Source organism: Microtus pennsylvanicus, chromosome 12 (genome assembly GCF_037038515.1).
Source record: "Microtus pennsylvanicus isolate mMicPen1 chromosome 12, mMicPen1.hap1, whole genome shotgun sequence".
In the NCBI taxonomy this organism is placed as follows: domain Eukaryota; kingdom Metazoa; phylum Chordata; class Mammalia; order Rodentia; family Cricetidae; genus Microtus; species Microtus pennsylvanicus.
Genome location: NC_134590.1, coordinates 46,207,333 through 46,230,456, shown reverse-complemented (window position 1 = coordinate 46,230,456; position 23,124 = coordinate 46,207,333). Strand labels below are relative to the sequence as shown.

The window sequence follows — 23,124 nt, the reverse complement described above, 5'->3', positions numbered from 1 at the left end:
CTGTCTTAAGCACATCCAGGCATCCAGCAGCAGAAGTCAATAGCCCAGGGAGCCAGGGAAAAAGAAAAGGCCCCTCAATAAAGAGACCATTGTCCACCTCTCCAAACAAGCTTATTTCTTTCTCATTTCTGCTCCCCTGCTGCGTTCTGAAGGTCACTGACTACGTCTGCACAAGCCAGGGAAGTCACGAAAGGCATACTTGGCAAGGGGAAGGAGCAGTGGGAAAGGATCCCGGAGCTGGGGACAGGAGAAGAAGAAGTGGGGGAGGAGGAGAAAGGAGGAGGAAGAGGAGCTGGGGAAAGAGGAGGAAGTAGAGGAGGAGGAGGAAGGAAGAAGAGGAACAAAGGGAGAAAGAGGAGGAAGAATATGAGGAGGAAGAGAAAAGGAGGAGGAGGAGGAGGCAGCAACTTTACCACAAGGGACAGCCAGACTGGCTTCTCTTCTCCCAGCCAGTCCAATGACCTTCTTCCCTTTTGCTGACCACTCCCCGGGGCTGGCCTTGCTGCAGCTCACAAACAGCCTGCCAGACTGCTCTGGGGAGGCAGCCCACAGGCTTTCTCAGGCCCCTAGCTGGGTGCTGCTCCCCACTTCGCCAGAGGGAAAGTGCTCTTGGGAGAGCTTGACAGGTGCGTGCCAAACTGAGCTTAACTTCATTCTTTTAGGAGTGTGCTTTTGAAGAGATGGAGACTGGGCTGGGTCAGTCGGCATTTGTTGGAAAAGGTTCAGTCGTGTTCTTGTTTAGCCATGGGCCTGGGTGATCTAGAATGGGGAGAAGGGTTATGGGAAGAGGGGGATGAAGAATGGGAAGAAGGCAATGGAGAGAAAGCTGCCTGCTCTTGGCCTTCAGTGGCTGGTCCTAGAGTCCTTTGGCTCTATAAATGTCATGGAATGAAGGCTGTCTTTGGACACTGCGTGGCTTGGGCATTGGAGTTATGAAGGTTGATGATGAGTAGGTACCGTCAAGAGTCTCTTGCTTTGGGAAGTTAAAAGTCCCAGGGTTTTGTCAGCTCTGGCTGACAGCAAATGCTCCTTCTAACGAGCAGCTGAAGAGGTGAAAATACCCAAAGAGAGGAGACCTCACGAACAAGGAGTCTGGGTTTACCTGGGGGTAAGGAAGCATGTTCGTTCCTAGAAAAGCCCACAAACACACTGTAGTTGGATTTTGCTCTGGGCTTTGAAGGGAGAATTCCTGACGCAAAGCGTAAGTACGGAACATGCCGAGTGACAGTCTGCCTGCCTCAGGAGAGGATCCCGTCCAGGGAGAGCTAAGGCAGATACACAAGGCTGCTCCCTTACTTCCCACCCATTCCCCAAAGCTTCAATAGCAGTGCCACACGAGCCCACGTTCAAAGGGGGGCGTGATCTCTAGATATCACTTTTTCAGTATGATACCTCTCCATTTTACTCCTTCTCAAATCTCTCCTGGGTCCCTCATCCTTCTTTGGCTTCTATAGCATCTCCCAGCTGACGGTCTTCACAGCTCCATCAGGAGCCTCTGGCTGGCAGCCGTGTACCGCCTTGTGCTGAGAACTTGCTCTGAACGAGAACCCTAGTGGAAAACTGTGGCGTGTGGTTCTGATGGGCTTGAGAGATAGCCACTCATTTCCACGTCGTGCCCTTAGCTTTTCAGTGAATACATAACCTTGGGAGAGCTGCTTACATCTGGGCCTCTGCTTTCCGCCCATTGTATCCAGATAAGCATTCATCTCATAGGGTGTTTGCCAGGATTGAAAGTGGGGGGGGGGGGCGGGGGGACTGCGGAGAAAAGTGCTTGCCATGGAAGCACGAGGACCTGAGTTTGATCTCCAGCATGCATGAAAAAGTCAGGCACAATGGTGGACCGGAGGGCTTACTGGCCTGTCAATCTAACTCAATCAATGATCTCCACACACCATACACGCATGCACAGATGTACACACACCTATATATGTACAAAATTCACATGAGCCGAAGGCTTTTAACAGTAACCCGCCAAAGTTTTCAACAGGTGCTGGCAATTTCGATGTTCTCTTTGAAGCCTGGTAGTAAGCGCCCCCGAGGCAGGTATGCCTGCACCCCCACTTGTAGGTGAGAAACAGATTCAGAGAGGAAGCAGGTCCAATGACACTCTGCAGCTCGGCACTGCTGCTGAGCTTAGAACCAGCAATGGCAGCTAACCTTAGAGCGCCAGTGGCAGTTGAGTTTTAGATTCACAGGGCGAGTTCCCGAATCCATTCTTATAATCACCATACTAAATTGCCCTTCTGTAACAGCTCTGGAAGAACTCACACCCCATTCATTTCCAATGGCTCCTCTTCAGGACCCTGAAAGGACAGATGACCTTCAACTACCCCCTCGGAGGCATCATTAATCCCTTAGGGCAGGCTTTAAAGTGTGAAAGTATCCCCTTTATAAGTAACTGCCTCGACCCTCACCGTGGCCTCTGTAGCAGAACTGGCCTTATTTTACAGGTAAGGACCCGAGGTTATGGACTGTAGCCCTACGAAGTCACAGTACAGCCACCCTCCATGTCCTTGGGCTAGGTACCCAGACAACCTCAGACAACAGACGAAAAGCCCACCCTACATCTGCACTGAACACATACAGACCTTTCTCCTTGCAATGGCCGTTTATGCAGCGTTGACCCTGGAGGCCGCAGTAAGGCATCCAGGCAGGTTTGTAAGTGCACGGGATCATCTGAGCCACTTCTGCGCACACATCTGGCTATCTTATGTAAGGGACTTGGGCATCCATGGAGAGGCATCCTGGGATCGATCACCCACATACCGAGTGAGTCAGCTGTGTTGTGACTGAGGTTGAATTCTGTACCTTTCCAAAATATTTAAACTTTTTCAAAAGAAAAAAAAAAGCCAGCTAAGCTCTTCTGAATTAGGATCTCTTGGGTGGGGCATGGTTGGGGATCTTGGTTTTAGAAACCAGAATCCAGGCTGGGGGCTTGGCCCAATGGGTAAAGCAAAGATGGGGAGTTTGGATCCCCAGAAACTATGTAAAGAGATGGATGGGCATGGTATTCCACCTGTATTCTCTTAAAGACAGGGAGGAGGAGCTAGGGAATCCCCATCTGGCTAGCCAGATGAGCCAGAAGGACAACAACAAGCCTCAGGCTTGGTGAGAGATTCTGCCTTGATATATAAGGTGAAGAGCAATTGAGAACGATGTCTGATGTCTACCCTGGGCTCCTACACACACACACACAAGCACATCTGATGTGCGCTTAACACTTCAACACTAAGCTAATCTCCTGGCCTCTTCCAAGTGCCAGGCCCGAGCTTCCAGCATCTGTCCAGATGTCCTCACCACTGCACATAATCTAGCCCACTTCCTCTCCTCTTGGGCCTGCTACCTACATATAACCACATGTTCTCCCCTTTGGGACACCTCAGCCTCTGGCAACTGCTACTCCTCTTCCTCCTTCTGGCCACGGCTACCACACCTATGCCATTCTCTGTTTGCCAGTTCCACTTAGGAATAGTTTTCACAGTTTCTGCCTTGGCTTCCTGCAATAGCACTCTAACTAGTCCTAAGGGTGTGTCTCTCTGGATCTGGGTCCATCTCTGTCCCTAGACTGTACCCTTTGCTTTTCCCCAGTTCCCTTGGTTTTTAAAGCCCAGACTTCTCATCATTTCTTAGATTAAAACTTAAACTTTTTGAGGCTGATATGTATTTGCTCATATTTATGGGCTGGACGTGATGTTTTAGATCTGTACGCTTGCCCCACTCCCACCTGGAGATGGATATGGCTTCTTCGGTATTCCCAGCACCATGCTCCAACTTCAGCCTTAGAACTAACTGTGATGGAATGACTTGAGAACCCGCCTGCCTTCACCCTTGTCTTTCTTCAACAGTTAGGCATCCTGATGCCTGCTATGAACCTAGGAGTTGAGAGGCAGTGGGCACAGTCTAGGGACAGACAGAAACACAGAAACTCAGAGACAGACAGACAGACAGAGGCTGAGGACCAGGAACTCAAGGAAGAAAGAAATCCTGAAGAAACGAAATTGCTACCACCTCAAGCTCCAAGTCAGCTAGCAAGTGGTGGGGGTCAGGGTGCAAACACTTCAGAGAGAGGTTTGGTACCAGCAAAAACCAAGATGGCAGGGACAGTCTCATGCCTGCCTACCAGAAGGACTTGCAGAGAGCCTGGCAGGAGATCAGGCATGGGACCGGGAAGAGCTGCATCTGAAAAGGCAGTGAGATAATCCCCAGTGGGCGCAAGCGCGCGTACACACACACACACACACACACACACACACACACACACACACGCTCATACAGGCTCCTAAGGCTCCTATCAGCTATTGGCTGTGGAGACAGGACGTGAGAGAACTGTCATTTTGTGTGAGTTTCTGAATGTAGGGGTGTGGCACTACTGTGTACACAGCCCATAATGTTGTGCCTGGCACCCAGCAAGCCCAGACAAGCATGGGAGATGGCCCAGGCATTCCCCGGTGGGGCTGTGGGTTTAGGATATTTCAAGTGACTAAGGCTTGCTTTCCTCCCACGTGTACGGGAACTTTCTGTAGGTGCAGAACCTCAGCCATGCTGGTCTTCCTGCTCTGTGGCCTGCTTCTGGCGGCCCGTGGCTCTGTCACCCAGCCCGTGTCGGATCAGAAGGATTCCAGCTTCGACTTAGCAGAGACCACGCCTGACCTGGCTGAGAAGATAACAGAAACTCATGCCAAAGTGCTGGAGATTTGGATGGAGATGGGACGACGGCGGGAGGCAGATGCCTCGGAGAAGTACGCAATCTGCCAGGTACAACCCTCAGCCTCGCTGGCGACGGATCAGCCACGGGTCACCGGCCTGGTCCTCTTCCGGCAGCTGTCCCCAGACTCCAGGCTCGAGGCCTTCTTCGATCTGGAGGGCTTCCCTGCCGAGCCAAATGTCTCCAGCCGCGCCATCCACGTGCATCAGTATGGGGACCTGAGCCAGGGCTGTGAGTCCACAGGTCCTCACTACAACCCGATGTCCGTGCCGCACCCGCAGCACCCGGGCGACTTCGGCAACTTCGTGGTGCGCGACGGCCGCCTCTGGAAGCTCCGCACCGGCCTGACCGCGTCGCTGGCCGGCCCGCACTCAATCCTGGGCCGCGCGGTGGTGGTCCACGCCGGCGAGGATGACATGGGCCAGGGCGGTAATCAGGCCAGCCTGGCGAACGGCAACGCTGGTCGCCGGCTCGCCTGTTGTGTGGTAGGCGCCAGCAACTACGAGGCCTGGGACCGGCAGGCACAAGAGCGCAAGAAGCGGAGGCGGGAAAGCGAGTGCAAAGCCGCCTAAGAGTCACTTCTGGCAGCAGAGCCCAACCATTTCGCGCAAAGATGCCTCCGCACGCTCTCCACCCCCAGTCGCCTCCACGCATCCCAGACAGATGTCTTCCAGACAACCCAGTCTCTTCTGTGAGTCCTACACGCTTGCACTAACCCCTGACACATCTGTATGGCTCCAGATGCCTTCAAGACCACTCCCCACCACCACGCCCTGTCATCTCCGTGTTCCCCAGATGTCCCCCAGACACCTTTCCTCTGTGTTCCAGGACACCTCACACCCAGGAGTCCTTTCATGCTCTAGGCACTTCCACAGAAGTGCTACTTCCTGCCCCAGATACCTCCATATGATGGAGGTTCCCCTCCATGCTGGATAGGCTACCTTAAGGGCCCCTCTGTGTCCCGACAATCACACATGCCCCTACAATCCCATTTGAAACAGTCTTTGAGGCTGTTTGCTCCCAATCTCCCCTACCCCCGCCGATATGGAACTTGCTCACACACTCTCGGCAATGAGGACCTCCCAGTCAGCACCTTTGAGGACACCCCCCAGGTCTACTGAAATACCCCCACCCCACTTCTTCTTGCTGTTCTTTTCTTTCCTAACCCCTAACACAAGAGACTCCTTTCTTCCATAGGGGCCTCTTCTTCCTTTTTCTTTTGTTCCTCCTAGGTGCTGAGAACACCGTGTCTCACGCACACCTAGGGTTCCATGTCTCAGTTCACCTCCTGCCGTGGCCCCAGTTCTGTTTCCAGCTATTTCCCATATGGTGCCTGCACCCAGCGGAGAGCAGCTCCTGCTAGGGTATTTGGCAACCTTTGTGTTGCACATTAAAAAACGCAGCAATTCAGTCCTTCATTGGCCTCGGTGCTTTTTTGAAATTGCTCAGTTCAGTTTCCTACCCTCTGAAAATATCCTGGAGTCTTTGCAAGCCTTCTCCTGCCTCCCCAGTCCTGTAGGGAGAAGGTTCCATCATCAATTGCTATCCTTCGGGAGGACTGAGGAGTAAGAGCCATTCAAGGACATTTAAATGTACCTGTGTGTGGCTTCCTTACAAAAAGATATAGACACAGTCCAGAGCCAGAGGGGAGAAAAATCCATTGGCTGTAAAGTGAGTCGTAGGCTGGAGCCCCTACTTGATTGAGAGTGAGGTCAGTGTTGAGGTACCCAGGCATGCAGCTGCCCAGATATAAGAGAACAGCCTGTGTATGTCTTCTACCTCATCTGAGTACCTCCCAGCAGAGACTTCCCGACTGGTCCTGCAAGGCATCCTCCACTTCTCCCAGACCTCAGCTGTGAGACAAACTGAACCACAGCCAGAAATCCATCCCTCCTCCCCGCCAGCCCGTGCTGAGTTTCACCCTGTTTCCATAGTTAAAAGTCGTGCAAACAAGACGCCAGTGGCATGGCAGCCCATGATGGAGAGGAACAAAGTCCATCCCTAGCCACATCCTCTCCTTTGCTGCTCTGAGATGGCCAACTCAGAACCCTGGGGGAAGCCAGGCTTGGGATCATCAGCTGCATCTCATGGCTTGCATTCTGTTCTTCTGGGGCCGCCATACACCCTAGCAGGCCCAATCCATGTTTACTCTGTCCATTCACAGAGTTAGCAACTATCCTGGGTGCTCAGAGCTAAGAAACCCTAGGAAAATAGCAAGAGGACAAGTTTCAGGTCACTGAAAGAGCAAGGGAATTCTAGTCAGCAGTTTGGGCTCACATAGAAAGACCTGATTGAACCCCAACTTTGGCACATGCTTCCAAGCTGTATGACTCGAATGAGTCACAGAACCCGTATAAAATATGGTCATGGCACAAGGGTTGTTCTGAAGCCTAAATGGGGGTGGTCATGAGAGGTGCTGAGCAGAACATCTTTGACTGCGACCCGATTAGTCTATTAACAGCGGCAGCTCAATCGGACAAAGCTATCCCTAACAATGGATCCAGCCACCTTGTAAGGTAGCGCGGGTCATGCAACTAGAAGGATTTCAGTAAAGAAAAGCTTTGCCACCTGAGGTTTCTAGAAAGTATTGCCACAGCCAACCAACCAGAGGCCACAGGAGACCATTCTGCCTTTACAGCTTTGGTGGGGAGGGGACAGAAGGAGAAGAAAAGATTGGGAGCCATTAAGGCGGACATCTGGTTCTTGGCACAAAACCTTGTGTGTCACCAAGACCGCCCACTGGACTCTACTTGATCCCTGGCTTCTATTTTTACTTCCCTCATCTTACAGATCTGGCTTATGGATCTCTTTATATTTGCTGTTTCGACTTCCTGGCCGGCTTGCTAATCAGTTTGCTGGTTTGACTCACAGAGTTTGCGTTCATTGCTGGGACTTAAACCCACACTTGTTTTGATTTCTTTCTGTAAAATTAGAAGCATTTGATGTAATGGCTGCACCTACCCACAGCTGGTAAAGCAAGAATAATGCTCGATGCCCGCATAGCTTACACACAATGTAGACAATAATTAGGGATGCTATCTTTAGATGTTAGGATAAGCTGTTTTTCAGAATGGCAGGGATGTTTTTAATTTTTTTCCCAAGTGGGGCTTATTAGTGCATATACACAAAAATACTAAAAAACTTAAGAAAATAGAGCAAATCAGTGAGTGCTTTAAAAGCCTGCAGGAAATAAACCAACCGAGTTTAGATCTGCTGTTTGGACAAAATGCATAAGATCTTTACATTCTCCATAGTCTTCACTACTGCCGTGTGATTAAAGAACTCCAGGTGAAAGAATGCAGGGGCTAGGTCGCCGTAGAATGCCGGACGCAATGCACAGCCAGGGCTCGGCCTTGGTGGAGGCTGGAGAAAGGGTGACACAGCTAATGTAGACCTTTAGTCCCCAAGTCAGCAAAGTCAACACTTACAAACAGTTCATTGTGCGCTTGTGCGTGATGCGGGGATCACGGCGTGAACTTGTCATGATGCACACACAGAGCTCAGAAAACAACTTTGCTTACAGGGTTCTGGGCCTTGAATTCTGGTTGCTAAGCTTGTGCACCTTTGCCCACTGAGCCATAGAGCTCCTAAACTCACCCTCTTTCCCTTTCTCTCCTCCTCCTTTTCCACTTCTTCCCCTTTTGCATATGAAGGGTGTGTGTTCCAAACTCTCAAATACACTGACTCTGGAACTCACTGTGTTGGCTAGTCTAGATAGCTGCTCCTGAGAGTCTGTCTCTGTGTCCCAAAGGCTTGAACAGGAGACTGCCACATCCACCCAGATTTCACCTGAGTGCCGTGCATCCAAACTCCAGTCCTCAGCTGTACAGGCGGCCCACAGCAGCAGCGAACCCTCTCCCCAGCCCCAGGCTTCTGTACTTCAGGTAATAGTGGCATGAGATCTAGTGATAGATGATCTGTGATGATGAAGGAACCCAGCTCGCTGTGCAAAGGAGTTGAAGTTTCTTCTTTCATTAAACAAAACTAAGAAATAGCAAGTAGCTTTTAGAAAACAGTACCATGTACGTACGGTACTTTAGTGCTGCATGTGAGTGTCCGTGCATGTGTGTGGCAGTAGGAAGACAATCGGAAGTGTTACTCCTCAGGCACAGTCCACTATTCTTGTTGTTTTGAGACCGGGTCTCTCATAGCCCTGGAATTTACCAAATAACTAACTGGGCTGCCCAGGGAGCTCCAGGGACCCACCCATGTTGATTTTTGTCTCAGTACTCTGGGTCTACAAGTGTACGCCAGCAGCCTGGAGTTTTCGTGTTTTTGTTTGGTTTGGTTTTTCCCACTTCCGAGCTGGAGCTCAAACTCAACTCCTGCTTAACAGACAAGCCTTGTACCAAAGGAGCAATCTTGGCCTCGGCTGAGATTCCCTCCCCATACATCCTCAAGCTCATGGGGACTGGCCAAAGTGAAGCTGTCCAGTGTGGCGTGGACTTTCCCTCCACAGCCTAAAGGAAACGTTGTCATTTAGTGAGAGGTGTAAATTGCGCCCACGCTGCGCCGTGGTGGTTTGTTTTCGTGCAGCCCCATTTTGGAGAGCCCGGCTGGCCTACTTTCCTTGCTTTTCCCGCTAATTAGACCCTCTCCCGCACTCCTCTTGGCTCTCTCTGTTCAGCTGCCCCGGGAAAGGACGGCATTCAAGTGTGATTTCGTGGCCACCCTTTGACCTTTGGACAGCCTACCGGCTGCCTTTAGAGGGAATGAATGCTCAGAAGCAGGAAGGAAGGATGCTCCCAATCACACCTTCCAGAACACCCCAGCAGAAACTGCCCAAGAGGAGGGCTGTACTCAGGCAATTCACAGGGTTATACAGGAAAGCCCTTGGATGTGAGGTAGGAGAGGGGGTTAGGAAAACAAGAAGGACAAAAATAAGTCGACATTGTAAAGTGACAGACAGGAAAGAATTATATTAATGAGCAAGTAAAATGACCTTCTCATGCCAGCTAGTGGAGCTGGTGGAGGTCCTCTCAGGGCAGGGATGTCGTACGAATCCACTGTGTGGAATGCCACCAACGGGGCCCCCTCTAGAACCTGGCATTGTGATGGATGACAGAGTGTGTCAGATGGCCAGGAAGGAACCTAAACTAATTGACTTAGGTTCACTGGGGAGGAGGCTCTAGCAGGGACCTCCTGGTTAGTGAGGCTCAAAGGGATGCTGAAGAGGCTGAAGAGTGGGGGAACAGTCAAAAGGGGACAGGCAAGGCTTGGGAAAGGAGGAAGTGAGCATGAGAAAGGCTGGTTTCTCAAGCACCAATTCATTTCCATGCCTAAGGGCTCACAGCACAGAAGATAAAGAGCACAAACCCGCTCTCTTTAAGGACTATCAAATCGGCGTCTCTAGACTGCTCGCTGCACTCTGCTGGCCAAGGATCTAAGGTGGAAAACTCACACCTATGGAGGAAACACGTCCTCAACAGGGTTTTCTCCTAACCACAGTTGCTGTCCAGCTGCAGGCCCGTCAGCAACATAATATTCTGCTTTATGAAGGAAGAACAAAAAAGTTATGTCGGGGTCAAATCTACTTACTTGCTCACTCTGCTGCCTAAGGCATGATTTTGTTTTGTCAGTTTCTCTTTTAGCATCTTCATATCAGGGAGAAGGCAGAGGGCACACCTAGCTGGACCTTTACCCATCACAATAATATTTCACACGTCTAGACATAGGCGTGTGAGACTATGCGAAGATCAAAGTATGGCAGAGACCCCTTTTCCTCCCCTCTGCCACTTAAAACGCGTTTATACATTCCTGGGAGAACTATCCTCATGCCTTTGAACACAATACGATAGAGGTGATGTCTGGAGCTGTTGCAACCGTGAGTGCAACTGACTCAAATCAAGCAAAGATGGGAGATGGGTACCCAGATCCCCGGAAAATTCTTGAGTGGAGATGCTCAATTTCAGAAGTTCTGGCCACACAATAGGATTCATCACCCCATCGTTTAAGCTTCTCTGAGTATGAGCTGTTGCTGGGAATACCATGGTGGATGCAGGCGATATGGTGGAGTTGGAGAGAAGATGCCACAATTAACTCTTTTAAAAAGACCAAAGGAAACCATAATTAGTGGCTGGAACTCTCTTTATTGTCTACAGAATAGAAGAGCCATGTTGGGAGGGCACAGCAGAAGTGGGGATTGTGTTGTCATGGTTACATATGCAACAACATCAACTTACTGGCTCTAATTCCATCTAATAACACAGGCCCCAGGCTGGCTGCATACAATGAGCTTACATTTTAGACCCCTCTCCTCCTGACTTCCTAAAGCAGAGACCCTGGGGCTCACTGCAGCTTCTTGCCCTACTAGAAGGTGCCAGAGTTCACTATAAACCCCACTCTCCTGAAAGTGATGTACGGCCCAATGGCGTGTACCTATTCAATGTGTATCCAAGCCAGAGCTTCTGGGAGGTTCAAGTGTTTATTTTCTTTCACTGAGTCACATCCGGCTGGGTTTCCCTTAGCAGCTCTGGTGTCCTATGCAGCAATACTGACCATATGCAGCCAAATACATATGGCCAACTGAGGTCTTCATCCAGACAAAAAAAAAAAATCCCTTCGGGACTACAGGCCCGTGTTGGACTTGCAGCCTCAAGGCCTCTTCTATGGGACTGGCCTTTGTGGGAAGGGGACAAAGGGATAAAACAGAACACTGGGGCCCTGTCTGAAGGTGTGCCCAGGAGTACCAGGGCATAGACAGGTTTTAGGATAAATGGGAACATGTGCCATCTCTGAACTTCCCTTTTTAGCTCGAGTTTCTGAGGTCCATTCCATTCTGGCTCTCAGAGACAGTCTGAGTTTGGGGATCTCAGCCACCCCACATTCCTGGGGAGATGAACTGAGCTCAGCTCAAAGGAAAGTCTGGGGCTCAATGACCCTGTGAATTTCTGTAGCTCATCTTCGCCCTGCGAGGAAGCAGCAGGCAGCATGGGCAACTCCCTCCTCTCTCCTTGGATCTTACCCTTGGTATACAGTTCCCTTTGTGGTCAAGGGGAATGAACTCATCTTTCCTCCTCACCTACTAGACCACAAGTTCAGAGTCCTGTGTTTAAAACTTGAGTCCCTGGAGGCCCAAATGCAACGTTCTGCTGATGGAGTGAGTGGTTCAGAGTTTCAAGTGGGGAAATGGGATGATGCTAAGCAGCGAGCTTTCCCCAGACCCCGAAGATCCACATCATCCTATGCAGGCTGTGCTGGATAAAGACAGCTAGTGTTTCTAATACCATCTAAATACCAACAACAACAGCAACCATCAGAATACCACTAGGAAGTCCCCGGCTCCTGGTAGCGTCTTGTTATCCATCCCTCCAGGCAAGGGAAAGCTCCAGACCTTGGCTAGAACACTCAGCTCTGTGCTCAGTCAGCAAACAGCCACTCCAACCTGCAGCCCAACTTTCCCAGCCTGCTCTGGTCCCTCCCACCTACCACCGTAAAACACTGGGTGCGAAGAACACCCATTTCTGGGGGATCCCTAGAGATTGCTACATGAAAAAGTGCAGCCATGGCCCCATGAACACACTTCAATTACATCTTTATTTCTAGCTACCCAGTCAGTCCCAAGACTGAGACCCGGGGGGAGGGGGGAAACAACCCAAAAAACCCTTCCTTTCCCAGCTTCTCCCATCATTTTGACGGACAACATTAAATGCTAATAGAAAAACATCTTCTCTCTAATAAAACAAATGCTGACAGGGAGAGGGATGTAGAAAGGCAGCCATATGGCAACTATGATTCCCGTGCCCGGCCATGTTCACAGCGGCACGTCTTCGGCAGACAGAGGTGACACCGAGAAGCTCACAGACCAGCATTTAATAAATCAGACAGAGCTGGCACCATCGGGCGCTCCCAGCTTGTAGCAGAATCACAGCGTTTTCTCATTTGCAGACAGGAAGGTGTTTTAGCGGAAAGTGGTTGGATGCCTGTTCTGAGGCTTCAAGCGTCCCTCGCTGTCCCTGGTGTCTTCACTATGTCACCCCATCAGTCTCTCTTCCCCTCATGTTTGCACAGTGCTTCTTGTGTCTCTGCTCTCCGAGACCCCTCTGTCACCTTCCACACTGGCCGCCTTGGCCTCTGGCTGCATGGAAGGCAGGTGGTTCTGGAGAGCCAGACTAGGAGGAGATGGGCCTGGGTCACACCTCTGCTCTTCTGTGAGAGCCTCCCTTGTGACCTCCTCCAGGTCTGCAGCCTCCTGGCCATCAGTCAGTTGAGTTATCCCCTTTCCCACCATGGTTACGTCCTCTGAAGGTGGCTGGGGTAACGGAGGGTGCGGAAAGCAGGAGTATTGGTTCTTGCTGCTCGGCTGTGTTGGGGAGCTGACAGCAGGCTTCCCAGCATCCCCGGGCACTGTCAACGCCTCAGCAGCTGCGCAGCCTTCATCCCGCTCCTGCTTCTGAGTCTCCCCTGAAAACAGACAAGGGACAGCATCAACTCTCTGGCAGCAGCTTGGCATCATCTTCTGCTCTTGTCAACTCCTGCCCAGCTACCTGACCATGACCTTGAAGAACCGATAGTTCTTTCCTCTTTCCTCTTCCAGGCAGGTCACTGGAGCCCAGGTGGATGAAGGACTCATGTTCAGAAGCCAAGCAAGCACCTTCCTTAAACCTCTGCCTTATTGCCAAGGGACCTCCTATACCCACAGAAGACTAAGTCTGAGGACAAAAGCTGTCCTTCGGAAGCTGAGGAAATACCTGGGCCTGTTAGTGACAAACAGAGATTCCAGCCGCCTTCTGAGGATAACTTGGGGAGATTTAATGCCATCTCCACCCTTCTTCTCCACAGCACCTCACTGTATGAGGGGAAGACACCATGTTTGCCCAGCGTTAGATAAAGACTATGTGCAAACGGCTTCTAGCTCCCTCCCTCAGCACCAGACTCTCGGCCTTAAACACCCCGATCCGCCAGAAACTCTAGAGGTGCAGCAGGCAGCAGGCAGAAGACAAGGGATGAGCACGAGGTGCTGTCACCTTGTCCCCATTTCCCTCCTCACTTGCTGTATGGTCACAACTTGTCTAGCCTCAGTTTCTCAGATGAGTGAAAAGGAGGATGCTAACGTCCCTCCCTGGCCTAATAAATGAGGCGGCATCACGTGACCAGGGAGGAGCCAACTGCTCTTAGTACCAAGACATGTGCATTTGGTACGATGCTGTGAGTTTCCCATAAGCCAGTGTGTTCTGGGACCTCAGGAACCACAGTGATAAAGGAGAGGGAGGATGCAAAGCTGGGTGAGTCTAGCATGAGCATAGGCCTTGGTGCAAGAACAAAGGCCCCAGGGATGCTTTCCGAGTACCTGACTGGAACCATAGTAGAACAACATACACTAGGTATAGTCAGGCCCACCGTTAGACAAGTTCAGGAATGTTCTTGGGCTGACAGCTGGTGGGTGGAGCTGGACTGTGGAAGATTGGCAGGAGGCAGAACACATGGTCCTTCCATTTTCCCACGTTACACCATTTGAGGGAGCCTGCTGCTTCCGGGTTAGTTCTGACACTGGTCAGCTCCTAATGACCCGCTGATTCAGTTTCCAAGGTTGGCTCATGCACGTGTATCTTTCCAGCTATGTAACACACCTGTGATATACTTATTGCCAACTTGTCTGTCTGAAGAGATGTTTGGGACTTCGGAGATACACCCATGAGTTTGGGGGCCCTTTTCAGGGAGGATTGATGTGTGGGATAGTGACTGGAAAGACCTGATTGGAATGGAGGAGGCACCTTCCAGCTGGCAGCCCAGATAATAAACAGAATCCGAGGAAGGCAGCAGGGTGGGGATGCACCTTACATGAGCTGAGAGCAGGCTTTCCATCATAGAATCAATACCAGCAGCTCTCTGGAATCTTCCGAGCATTTCAGCTCCAGGCTGGGACTACCAAGGCATCCTGCTTTCTACACCGAGAACCTGGTCCTCTGCCTGTCTGCTGCTGGCCTACCAGTCCTTATAGTCTATAGTAAAACCTATCCAATCATCCCTTTATCATTAATATATGAACTTTATCTTGGTTCTGCTCCTCTAGGAAGCCGCACCTAGCACAAGACTCCTTAGATCTCCGCAGAAACCATTCCACTTCCTCCAGCTCTAGAGTGCTGACTGGCTAGGACTTACTGGGTGCCCCTTTCTGTTAGGAGCTGCTCCACACACATGGCATGGTTTATCTTCTTGTCAAACTTTGGTCCATGAGATAGGGAGCCTCCACTGACTTGTCAACAGTGTTGGGCATCATCTGAACATCCAAGAATATTTTAAAAACAGAATTTAACTTTTACTTTTGAGTAGAAATATTAACATATGTGGGGAGAACTGGAGAGGCCTGCCATTATTGTAACAAACACCAAGATAATCAACTGACATAAAGAAAGAGGCATTGCATGTGTTGGGGTGAGGGTGTCAGTGGGGATTGAACTGCATGTGTTGGGGTGAGGGTGTCAGTGGGGATTGAACCTAGGGACCTTCACAAGCTAGGCACTCTCTCTGCTACTGAGCCACATCCCTAGCCCTTGGATTTTGACTCACAGGTTTAGGAGCACTAGCCCATAATAAGCTGTCGTTGCATTATGCCAGGCAGCATGTTGTGGTAGAAGGCACAAGGGTGAAACCAATACGCTCACCTGAGACCAGGAAGGAGAAGAAAACAAGCCCCTTGAGGAGGCTAGCTAAGGCCCCGCTTCATCACTGTTCCACCGCTTCCCTGTCCCAGCGTTGATTAATGTCCTGGGTCTGTCTCCAGCCCCTCCCTTGTGAGGTCTGTAGCGCTCAGAGCCTACCTTCTCCATCTAGTCTCCCTCTGTCTCCACCAGCCACAGCCTCCTCCCTAGCTGGCTCTGCCGGTGGTTTCTGGAATAGCAGGGTTTTTCCTTCCGCTTCCAGTCCACTTCTGGGTGCACACAGATTACTGTCTTGTTTGTGCCTTGTAACAAATGCCCACCCACTTAGTGACTTTAAAACACACCCACCGATTCTTTAAGACCTCGGTCGGTCTCCCTGGGCAGAGCAGGATCACAGTCCCTGGGTGACTCTAGGGCACAATCCATTTTCCACTTTCCCTAGATTTTGGTGGCTTCTTGGTTGGTGGCAGAATTCTTCCAGTGCCTGTTTCCACAGCCACATGGCCTGGCCTGTCTATGTGGGCCATGCTTCTCTCTTGCCTCTATCTTGTAAAATGATCCATTTAACTGTCCAGTCAGGATCATATTCTCACCTCACTCCCAGAGATGAGTCCCATCTGCAAAGTGCTTTCACCATAGGAGATAAGGCTGAGTGGGTCCATTGGGAACCCCCGAGAACATCATTCAACCCTCTCCATACACAGACCCTCCTCATTCCTTTGCTGACATGTTGTCTACTCCTGGCTCTCTGAGGATACCTTCCTGTGTATCTGCCCTGTTTCCTTCTCCTTCATCCCATTCAGTTACTGGCAATCGAACTCCCACCCACAATAACATCCCTTAGGCCTGCGCATCCTGCTTTGTGTAGGAGATGTAGACTCAGGAGTCTAGTGTCCATTGGAACTACTCCCACCCCACTCCTACCTCCTCCCTGGAGAAACTGCTGTTACATTCTAGAAATGGTTCACCCCCACACACACACACGTCTTCTCCCATTAGCTATCTCAGTACTGCTTTGTGTCACATGACTTCAGACTTCAAAGCCACAAGAGTGTCCTTCCTCATCTTTTCCACCATTTGTGAAATGCACAGTCCCAGCTTTGTCCTCCAGCACTGCAGATGTGTCTCTCCAGGGGTTGAAGCCCCCTTCCACACCCCCAGTTCAGAAGGGGGCATTTGGAGGTGAGACTTTGGGAGAGGTTTAGGTGAGTCATGGATATGGGTCACTTACCATGGATTCAGTACCCTCCTAGGAAGAGGAGATCTGAGCCTTCTCTTTCTCCAGTGTGTGAGCACACAGCCAAGAGGGAAGAGAGCCCTCCCCAGACACAGAGTGTACCGACACTTTGACCCTCCCAGCCTGCAGAACTATACTCACTACACAACTCAGCCAACTGCTTTGCTCTGTTCTACAAACCCATTTGAATGAGACGCAGGGGAATGCATGTGGCAGTTCTCACTCTCACCCTTCCATGGCATCAGGCATGGCTTGGCTGTCTAAAGCCTCTGCACCCGCCTCTCTGGTCTGTGTCCTCTAGGTTCAGGGAGAGGGGTCCCTTGCATCACAACAAACAGGTAAGTGACCCAGGAAACAAGGGCACCCAGCCCTGGATTTCAGACAGGTGACAGGTGTGTTAACTACGGAAGAGGATACAACACAAATTTGAGAGGATTCCTTATGTAAGTTAGACATGTTATGTATCTTAAAGTACAAACCTATGCAGTTGGATATGTAAGGTGAACTATAACCTGAAAAGTGGGTATAATCTGAAAAGGCTGAGTTAAAAAATGCAGCTTAGAATTTCCACAACATGTGGTAATTTATTACATCTATGATCCATTTTAACACAACGCAGGAAACGTACTGATGGATATGAGTGGGAAGGGATAGGGGTTTTAATTTAATTAAACAAATACTCATTTGGGGGTGCATTTAGTTACCTAGTATGCATTTAAAGGTTTAATAAACTTTGAAAAAGCTGTAAGGTTGACAGAATCTATTCGTGGACTTCAAAACAATCGGTAGAGAGGCTTTTGAAGGTCTCTAACACCTAAAGCCTGGCGAGTGTCTGAGGTGGTGATTATACCAACTGCTCTGATTTGGTCTTTCTGCACTATATCCATGTGTTACATGTCACATGGCGTCCCGTACGTCATAACTAAGTGCAGCCATTATATGTCAGCTTAAATAGTTTTAAAACGTCTGATCCCTGGTTGGAACAGAACTGAAGAACCCCAGGAGAAACCAGACGGAACCAGGTTCTCTACAAGGCTTTGGTGATACCGCCGAAGAGAAGAGGATGGCTGGCACAGCGGAAGTGATGCTGTAGGTGACAAACACACTAGAGTCACTGGGAGGAGACATGGGCTTCACCCGAGCAAGGCGAGCATCGCCTCTTGTCCCCAAACCTCTTCCACCTAGGTCTCCCGATCTGAATTTAATTTTTCACATTAAAGGAGTCGTCTCATTTTCGTCAGCCTTTTGGATACCACAGAGGAATCCTAGGGACAGGTTCTTGACCAATATTTTCCCTCTCATTTTCAAGTCTGTATTCAGCCATGGACACCTTGTGTTATTCTTCCTCACAGTCTTATCCTGGAAAATGAGCCCAGCACTTGTCCTTACAATGAAATGCATGAACACGTATACGAGTAAAGCAAGCATTGAATGGGGGGGGGGGGGTTGCCTGTTGCGATCTGTTCAGCCAAGATGACAGTGCGTGCAGTTCCTAACAGGGTCATGCTCCAATCCCCACTGCCAAGCTGGGGGCCTCCCCACAGCTTTGCCATTCTGACTGGGTCTAGGGACTTGCACCTGGGCGCTTGTTAGTGCTACAGGGTCTCTGGCTCCACCCCTCAGAATGCACGCTTTCACAAGGCCTTGGGTGATGGTGGTTCCCGTTAGAGTGACATACAAACATCCCCGTGTCTTCCTCCACATGGAAACCCTCCAAAGGCGGCCGAGTCTGGGGAGCACAGCCCAAATTTGCAACCTAGTGTTCACTCATTTATGATGCAACACCCACTTCTCCTTGTATCTGACATCCCAGCTCCTCTCCTTCTACCCCTCCACCCAGCCACATCAGTCCCTTTGGGTACTGTATCTTCCCCAGGGCCTTTGCTCATTCCCCTCCTCCCTGCAGCTCTCATTCCCTTCTCCATTCTAAGGGAGCCTTTGGGGAACAACTCAGCCCTCACCTCCTCCATGAAGATTAAATCTGGCCACAAGCCCTATTCCCAGCGACAGGCTTCGCACGAGGTGGTCTGGACCTCCTAAAACTTAAAGGCTTTTTTTCCCCACCTCAAGTTGTTACTTATAACTAACTACCTTAAGTACAAAGTCTTGCCTGATTAATTTTTTAACTTCGCCACTGTTCTACGGCAGAGACTCAATAAATATCTTACTAAGTGCTTGAATATATGGACTTATACATGCATTCATGAAAAAGGGAATCTATTAGCATATATCCTAAACCCCATGCATCACTTTATGAAAGCAACTTGAATTTATAGTATTCATTTTAGGGTAGATTCAGGTAACTTACCCTAAAACTTCTCGAAGAGATTCTTTCTCAAAAGAGACAGAGATGCCTAACTCCGACAAATATTTAGCTACATCCTAGGCAGCTCAAGGAAGCAATTACATCAATTTCAAACTAGCAAATGAAAACCCTTCCAGTGGCTGTAGAGAGGCAAGAGAAACACTGAGTCAAAACGGATCCCGCTCCCAGCAGAGTGGGGGAGAGTTACTCAAAAGGAGCGAATTATGGTGTTTCCTCCAGCCACATTTTTCACCAGTGTGAGGTGAATAAACTCCTTCTGGAAATGACTCTCATGAAATTACTTCTCCTGAGACAGTTAATAGTATATTCTGGTGCCCCCGAAAAATTAATTAACCTTCCTCAGAACAGCCTCACCCCTAAACCACTGGCGGTGTGTTTTTACTGTGGGTCAGCTGAGACCTTTGCCACCCTCATTTACATCTAAGGGAAGTTGGTCTAAATTATGCCAGGCCCTTTTGGTTGCTGGTGCTTCGCCTTGTACTATTTCTTTATATGATATTCCAGTCCTGTCTAGATGTGTGAATCTTGTCACCATCTATCTCTACCCCCTCCCCGCCCCCCACAACGGCTTCTCCTCCTCTTCTTCCTTCTCCTCCTTCTCTACCCCCTCCTTCTTTAATGAAAAGCCTTTGAGGTTACCAGGGAAACATTTTTATTTTAAACTTTTGCTCAGGGTATGAGGAACATACCCCCGCTGTTATCGCCATAGGCTTAGTGTAGCTAGAGGAAAGGAATAATGGATACCCAAAGAGAGTGATGGATACCAGAGAGATGGTAGACCCCTGAAAAGGAGGAGGGACACTAGCCGTGGTTCTGTTGTGTGTTCCGGTTTACTTTGCTAGACAGTACCAGAACAGTATGGATATGAGTTCTGGAAATCGTGGGTACGGCAGGGTTTATCAATACCCCTTTTCCCTCGTGCCTATCTAGAAGGCATCCAAACAGCTAAAGTCAACCATCAATACACACAGAAAACTTCTGAAACATGTGACAGCTGTCATGCCTTCATTAGGACCTCTGATTCTTTCCTATGGGAACCAAATCTCTTTGAATGCTAAGACTCGGGGCGTTAGCTCTTAAGCCAGCCATGAGAAGCTTTACTTTTACTTTAATTACAGACTCACAGCACTGACATTTCCATAAAAGACTTATGAATTAGGCAAAGTTGGAAAATATTATTGCAAATAATAGTAATTATTCTGGGCTTCTGTCACAAACAGAATTAATATCATTAGTACTTATTAGTCACAACGCACACATCAATAAGGATGAGGCAAATGCTTCAGGACAGAGTGGGAAGAAAAATATTGTTTCTTTTTCTCTAAAAGATGAAGAAGAAAGAGTGTAGCAAAGATTGTTAGTCCCCTAAAAATGTGTCCCCCGCTCATGGGCCCAAAGGGGACATTTGTCATCTTTTTTGTTGGCTGGCTGGCTGGGCTTTGTTGTCCTCCTGCGTGTGGCAGCTTTCAGATGGAATTAATCAGGCCACAGCAGTGACGAGGCCATTGGGACACTGACAGCCTCTCAGAGAACGTGTCCTTGTTCCCACCCAGAGCTGGCTCAGGACAGGCAGGAACAATGCGCACTGATGAAGGGACTCTGGAAGCTATCATTTCGAATCAGCCCCTCACTCATGCTGCCCTTGTGAAGATCAAGACAGCGAGAGCTCCTTTCAGCGCAGCAGGCAGGCCGGGGCCACCCAGAACAGTCAGAGGCTCGGCACTCCATGAGGACACAGGCTGCCAGCAAGCCATGACCACTAGCCACAATACAAGGCCCCCATGTGCTGGAGGCCGGTATTACAAGCAGTGCAAGCTGGAGGCTACAATGAATGACCCAATTTTGCTTTCTAGTCAATGGTGGATGAACCAGGGAAGAAGCTGTATCTAGGGATTCTTTCACAGGTACCTGGAAATGTTTCTTTTGAAAACGTAGAAATGTCTTCTGTTATTACTGCTCTGGCCCTGTGGTGAGCAGTTAGAAGATGATGGGTGAACATTGCTGGCCCAGCTCTGGTGGGCAGAACCACCTGTCTGTCCCCATGAGTCTTACATCATCCCACTAACGCTCTAAGCTCTAAGTTGTGAGCTGGCTATTTTCACAGCGTGAGCTGATGATAGAGCTAGTCATTCCATCTTGCTAAAGGGTCGTCCAATCATGAGGGGAGGAGGGTAGGCTAGATCACACTGTGGAGCTGATGCACTAAAGTCAAGACAGCTCAGGGTAACTTGGAAACTGGGCAGGGTAAAATGGAATGGGAAGGTATCACCACGGGTTGATCCGACAGCGGACGGATGAGGATGGGAACTGAGCAGGGATGGGTTGGAAGGTGGGCAGCTCTGGAGAGGAGCCTCCAAGGACACAGTAAGGGCCCAGACTGAGCTGAGCCACAAGTGGGAGGCTGGTCCAAGGAACCCTGCAGAAAGACTTTTGCTACAGGTCACATGTGGATGGGGAAGAGATACTGACAGGAGTTGATGAGTAACCACACACACACACACACACAAAAGGGGAAGCAGGAAGAGTTGGAGATGCCATACCAAGAAGCCCACAGACTGCTAGGGAAGTGTAGGTTCTGAGTGAGAACTAGGAGATTGTAGCTGCAGACGTGTGTGTGTGTGTGTGTGTGTGTGTGTGTGTGTGTGTGTGTGTGTGAGTGTGTGTGTGTGTGTGTGAGTGAGTGTGTGTGTGAGTGTGTGAGTGTGTGTGAGTGAGTGTGTGTGTGTGAGTGTGTGTGTGAGTGAGCGTGTGTGTGTGAGTGAGTGTGTGTGTGAGAGTGTGTGTGAGTGTGTGTGTGTGTGTGTGTGTGAGTGTGTGTGTGAGTGAGTGTGTGTGTGTGTGTGTGTGTGTGTGTGTGTGTGTGTGTGTGAGTGTGTGTGTGTGTGTGTGTTTAGGTATGGGGTGAGGATGTCTTCACAGAGTCCCACAGTAGCTGCAGTACGAGGTGCTTACTACTGGAACTGACACACGCTATGTAGAGGGTACAGACCAGGAAGAGAGAGCAGACCTGAGAGGCACTTACCATCCCTGGTGCTCTCTTTGTTCTCAGTGGGTGGTTCCACAAACTTCAACAGTGGGGACCTTGACCTCTGTACAGCAGGAAGAGCCGGGTCACTGAACAGTATGGTGTCCTTGCCCCCTATGAGGGAGATGGGAAAGTTGATTTGTCAGCCACTGGTTTAGCTGGGTAACATTTATATCTTGTAAGAGTACTGTAAAATCACTGGGGAAGAGTCTCAATGAGGGGCTGCCTTGATCAGGTTGGCCTCTGAGGTGTTTTGACTACACTGACTGAGGTGAGAAAACCAGCCCACGGTGGGCGGCATTCGTTCCCTAGTCAGGGCCTTTTGGACTGTAGAAAAGAAAGATAGCTGAGCACAAGCGTCTACACAGTCTCTCTGACCTTAACTGGGGTGTGGTTAGATGCTTCAGGTTCTTGCCGTCTTGGCTTCCCCGTAATCTGGAGTTGTAAGCTGAGTGCACCCTTTCTTTCTTTCGTCAGGGTGTTTTTATCGTAGCACCGGAAATGAAACTAAACCCCCACACAATGAGCTAGCTACGGGGTTAGGAAACTCCTTCAGCTGGGGGCAGTACAAGGAACACAGTCAACAGGTCCTTCTCTAGCGTGTGGATGGAGCACAGCTCCTCCATCCGTGATGGGAGGCCTTGACTCATTCCCGAGGAGCTGCTCGGGAACAGCTGCCCACAGTGTTACCAGTAAAGAAGTTTGTATGGCTGTGCAGAAATGAGCAGGTGGGCAGAACACCAGCAGTGGCGGCAGCAGGGAGCTTGAGGGGGAGGGGGGTACACTGTATTAGCTGTGCTCTGGACAGAATCGCCTGCTCACTGGGGGACAGCAAGGGGGTCACTTTCACTCTCTAAACCTCAACATGGATGACTGTGAAGAAAAAAACGGAATGGTCAGGAAGAGGCACCGGGTGTTTAGAGAGCATGCAGCAAACGCCTCGCGTGCTGAGATCATCGGCACCGGCTCCCACACACCTGACATCTGTCCCAAGTGCATCTGTCATGTCAACTATTTAACTGTCACAAGGCGGGTGGCATCATGTCCTCCATGTTATCCTAGCTGTATTCCCACCTGGGACCTACACTCAGTTTACCGCCTGTTAGCATGAGTTCTCTATAGAGGATAGAGAGGTTAGGAGTGAATGAGGATGCACGGGAAAAGCACCACATTCCCACAGCAGAAGGCAGAGGAGGCCACGGGAGGAGCAGCAGGGAGAACAGCTTCAGA

At 50.0% G+C, this 23,124-nt stretch overlaps 2 protein-coding genes across 6 annotated transcripts in view; one reads left to right on the top strand and one right to left on the bottom strand.

Annotated features, from left to right (window-relative positions):
- The first annotated feature begins 502 nt into the window (after positions 1 to 502).
- On the top strand, positions 503 to 6,123 carry Sod3 (superoxide dismutase 3). Its single transcript, XM_075943556.1, has 2 exons — positions 503 to 626; positions 4,524 to 6,123. The coding sequence occupies exon 2, from the start codon at positions 4,540 to 4,542 to the stop codon at positions 5,275 to 5,277; it is 738 nt and encodes a 245-aa protein (XP_075799671.1). The 5' UTR covers positions 503 to 626; positions 4,524 to 4,539; the 3' UTR covers positions 5,278 to 6,123.
- Positions 6,124 to 10,776: 4,653 nt separating this feature from the next.
- The window catches only part of Ccdc149 (coiled-coil domain containing 149), a 91,707-nt gene continuing 79,359 nt past the window's right edge, over positions 10,777 to 23,124 (bottom strand). For all 5 annotated transcript variants that reach the window (XM_075943551.1, XM_075943552.1, XM_075943554.1 and 2 more), the window contains 2 exons: positions 21,892 to 22,008; positions 10,777 to 13,108 (listed from right to left, as the gene is read on the bottom strand). In XM_075943551.1, coding sequence (XP_075799666.1) covers positions 12,702 to 13,108; positions 21,892 to 22,008 — 524 coding nt within the window. In that variant the 3' untranslated portion in view covers positions 10,777 to 12,701. The remainder of the gene's footprint in view (positions 13,109 to 21,891; positions 22,009 to 23,124) is intronic.